The sequence below is a fragment of the Meriones unguiculatus genome, chromosome X, assembly GCF_030254825.1.
Source record: "Meriones unguiculatus strain TT.TT164.6M chromosome X, Bangor_MerUng_6.1, whole genome shotgun sequence".
Taxonomy (NCBI): Eukaryota; Metazoa; Chordata; class Mammalia; order Rodentia; family Muridae; genus Meriones; species Meriones unguiculatus.
This window is the reverse complement of record NC_083369.1, coordinates 102,766,219-102,769,521: the sequence shown is the minus strand read 5'-3', so window position 1 is coordinate 102,769,521 and position 3,303 is coordinate 102,766,219. Positions and strand designations below refer to the sequence as shown.

The window sequence follows — 3,303 nt, the reverse complement described above, 5'->3', positions numbered from 1 at the left end:
CTCACCACTGGAACTCGAAAAAAAAAAAAAAAAAAAAAAAAAAACCGGCAAGCCTCACTGCCAGGTGCGCTAGCAACCCGGGCCCCAGCCCCTTTCGTGGAAGCACTGGCCCTCCGGGTGGAGGGTTTAGGCAGCCAGCTATCAATTAATTCCAAGGAGGACTTCTCTGAGGCTCAGCCTAGCGCACCACCGTTATGCACTGAAAGTCCCAAGCATGCCTGAAGGGCTGGCGGTCCTCAGTGTCCTTAGCGCTCGCAACCTCAGCGGTTGGAGGTCCTCGGTGCAAACACCAGGGAGCTTTCTAGGTTGGCCCCGGGATGCGGCATTGGTCTGCCTTGTCAAGGCTACAAAGTTATTTTCTGAACCCCTCTTACGCTCCTCTGCCCCTCCCCCACTCCGAGCCTTGCTCGTGCGCCCTCTTTTCCCTCCTCCCTCACCTCCTCGGGTTTCGTTCTTTCAAACTTTTTGAGACCCTAATTGGTGGTCTTGGAGCGGGTCGCAAGGACTCCCGCCTCCTGAATAACTCTCATCACGTCACTCGAGCCGAGAGGAGTACGAAGGGCTCCCCGAACTTTTTTTTTTTCAAGGTGGGCCATAGGGGGCTCGCTGTTGATTGGTCAGTGCTCATCAGGGCGAGCCTGTCAATCACGGGGCCTATGGGTGGTGAGGGGCGGACCGAGCCCCAACTCGCCCGGATCTGAGCAGGTATATAAAGAGGACGGGCAGCCTTCCCCAGCAAGCTGCGAATGCGACCAGCTCGAGAGAACGCATCAGGTGAGAGAAGCCCGCGCCTTCCCGCCGACTTCGAGTGGGGGACTTCCGCAAGCCTGCCCTTCCCGCCCGACCCGCTGGCCCGCCGGGCCCCTAGAGCCACTCCAACGGAGTCACCTGGCCTTTTCACTGTGGCCGCTCCAGCCCCTGGAGCGCCTTCTCCTCCCCCCACGCTGGCGCACCTACTTCCAGCCCCGGCAATGTACAGCCTGCTGGAGACTGAACTCAAGAACCCTATAGGGCCGCCCACCCCAGCAGCGGGCACCAGCGGCCCCGCCGCTCCAGGCGCTGCGGGCAAGAGTAGCACGAACCCAGCCAGCGGCGCGAACGCAGGCAGCGGCGGCAGTGGCGGCGCGAACAGCGGGGGCGGGAGCAGCGACCAGGACCGTGTTAAGCGGCCCATGAACGCTTTCATGGTATGGTCCCGCGGGCAGCGGCGCAAGATGGCCCTGGAGAACCCCAAGATGCACAACTCCGAAATCAGCAAGCGTTTGGGCGCCGACTGGAAACTGCTCACTGACGCTGAGAAGCGACCCTTCATCGACGAGGCGAAACGTCTGCGTGCAGTGCACATGAAGGAGTACCCTGACTACAAGTACCGGCCGCGTCGCAAAACCAAGACGCTGCTCAAGAAGGACAAGTACTCTCTGCCCGGCGGCCTCCTGCCCCCGGGCGCTGCCGCCGCCGCCGCCGCCGCTGCCGCCGCCGCCGCCGCCAGCAGCCCGGTGGGCGTGGGCCAGCGCCTGGAAACGTACACGCACGTGAACGGCTGGGCCAACGGCGCGTACTCGCTTGTGCAGGAGCAGCTAGGCTACTCGCAGCCCCCGAGCATGAGCAGCCCGCCGGCGCCTCCCGCGCTACCGCAGATGCACCGCTACGACATGGGCGGCCTGCAATACAGCCCCATGATGCCACCGGGCGCCCAGAGCTACATGAACGCCGCGGCCGCGGCCGCCGCCGCCTCGGGCTATGGGGGCATGGCGTCCTCCGCGGCGGCCGCGGCAGCCGCCGCCTACGGGCAACAGCCCGCCACCGCCGCCGCTGCGGCCGCTGCAGCCGCCGCCATGAGCTTGGGCCCCATGGGCTCCGTGAAGTCGGAGCCCAGCTCTCCGCCTCCAGCCATCGCTTCGCACTCGCAGCGCGCGTGCCTCGGCGACCTGCGCGACATGATCAGCATGTACCTGCCACCTGGCGGGGATGCAGCTGACGCCGCCTCTCCGCTCCCAGGCGGCCGACTGCATGGCGTGCACCAGCACTACCAGGGCGCTGGGACTGCAGTCAATGGAACCGTGCCGCTGACCCACATCTGAGCTCCCGCCTGCGCCCCTAGCTCTTCGCCCCACCCTGCCCCACACCCCCACGTTGGAACGCCTTGTTGTTTAGCTTTGCTTGCCTGGGACTGTTGCCTTGTACCGAAGATGAGGAGGACCGAAAGTTTTGCTGTAGCTGTCGGGTTTTGTACAAAAGCGAAAAGAAGTCAGAAGCAGTGCAAACAGGACTTTCTAGAGCCGCCGGCTACTGACCGCTGCCCTTCCCTCTCCCCTTTGTAGACTGGGAATCGCTGTGGTGTTTGCAAAGAAAACGCAGCCCCTTTCACTTCTTCCCGGGTTCCTAGGTTCTTCTGTTGCATTTGAAAATGTTGTCTTGTTAGTTTGCTATTAATTGAGGAGGGAGTGAGATTGACTCAAGAACTGCAATGCCTCCACCCCTGGTCGTATTGCTTCTGTTTTCCTCTTTTGGGGTGGGGGGGCTGTCCGCGCCAAGTGGTGCAACAGCTAAACCAGTGTTAATTTATAGCCAGGTGTGCGTGTGTTTCCCGCCTCGCCGCCCCTGGCCTCCGGACAGCTTCTGTCCAGTGCGCATTTAGGCTGTTGAGTTTGTGATATCTACAGTGATCAGTTTGCTATTTCGTCATGCTAATGTGTTCGAATTTCGTTTGGGAGGTGGGGAAGGGTTTTGTTTCAGGTTTTTTTTCAAGATTTTACTCTTAATTCGTAATGAGAGATCAATAAATTTTATAGCCAACATTCTGGAGTCCTGATAATTTTGCGAAATTTTAAGTGCGGGTTGGGAAGGGGACCAACTCCTAGTTTTATAACTGAGTTTGCAGACCTTGGACTAAGTATGGCTTGACGTGGGCAAGCACTACCTGAAATGATTTCTTTTAAACTACTGGAGATCCAAGCTACAACAGCTCCCAGTACACTCAAATGAGAACTGGTCTCAAATGGAGAAAACGGTTTGTTTTCTGGGAGCGCCTACCCGAAGGCTGCCCAAGCACCTGAGCCGCTCAGCCGTCCACTGGTGATTGCGGTGGTGATTGTCCGCGATTGAGGGTCTGCTTCCGTGGCCATGCAGGGCGGAAGGCAGACACCTGAGGTCGTGAAAACTTAACAAAATCGGGGCACTCTTAACCTCTCTTCACTGGGGCGGCAAGTTACTTGAGCTGAGTTGAAATAATTACAAAACGAAAGCCGTTCAGATATTTCAGCGATCGTATTTTAAATACACGGTTACAAGTGTCCCCATCGG

At 59.0% G+C, this 3,303-nt stretch overlaps 1 protein-coding gene across 1 annotated transcript; it reads left to right on the top strand.

Annotated features, from left to right (window-relative positions):
• The first annotated feature begins 722 nt into the window (after positions 1-722).
• Positions 723-2,796, top strand: Sox3 (SRY-box transcription factor 3). Its single transcript, XM_021663711.2, has one exon. The coding sequence runs from the start codon at positions 747-749 to the stop codon at positions 2,079-2,081; it is 1,335 nt and encodes a 444-aa protein (XP_021519386.1). The 5' UTR covers positions 723-746; the 3' UTR covers positions 2,082-2,796.
• The last annotated feature ends 507 nt before the right edge of the window (positions 2,797-3,303 follow it).

Bases quoted from the DNA above. Each gene is read 5' to 3' on its own strand.
- Sox3 (XM_021663711.2), top strand. From the start codon at position 747: ATGCGACCAGCTCGAGAGAACGCATCAGGTGAGAGAAGCCCGCGCCTT.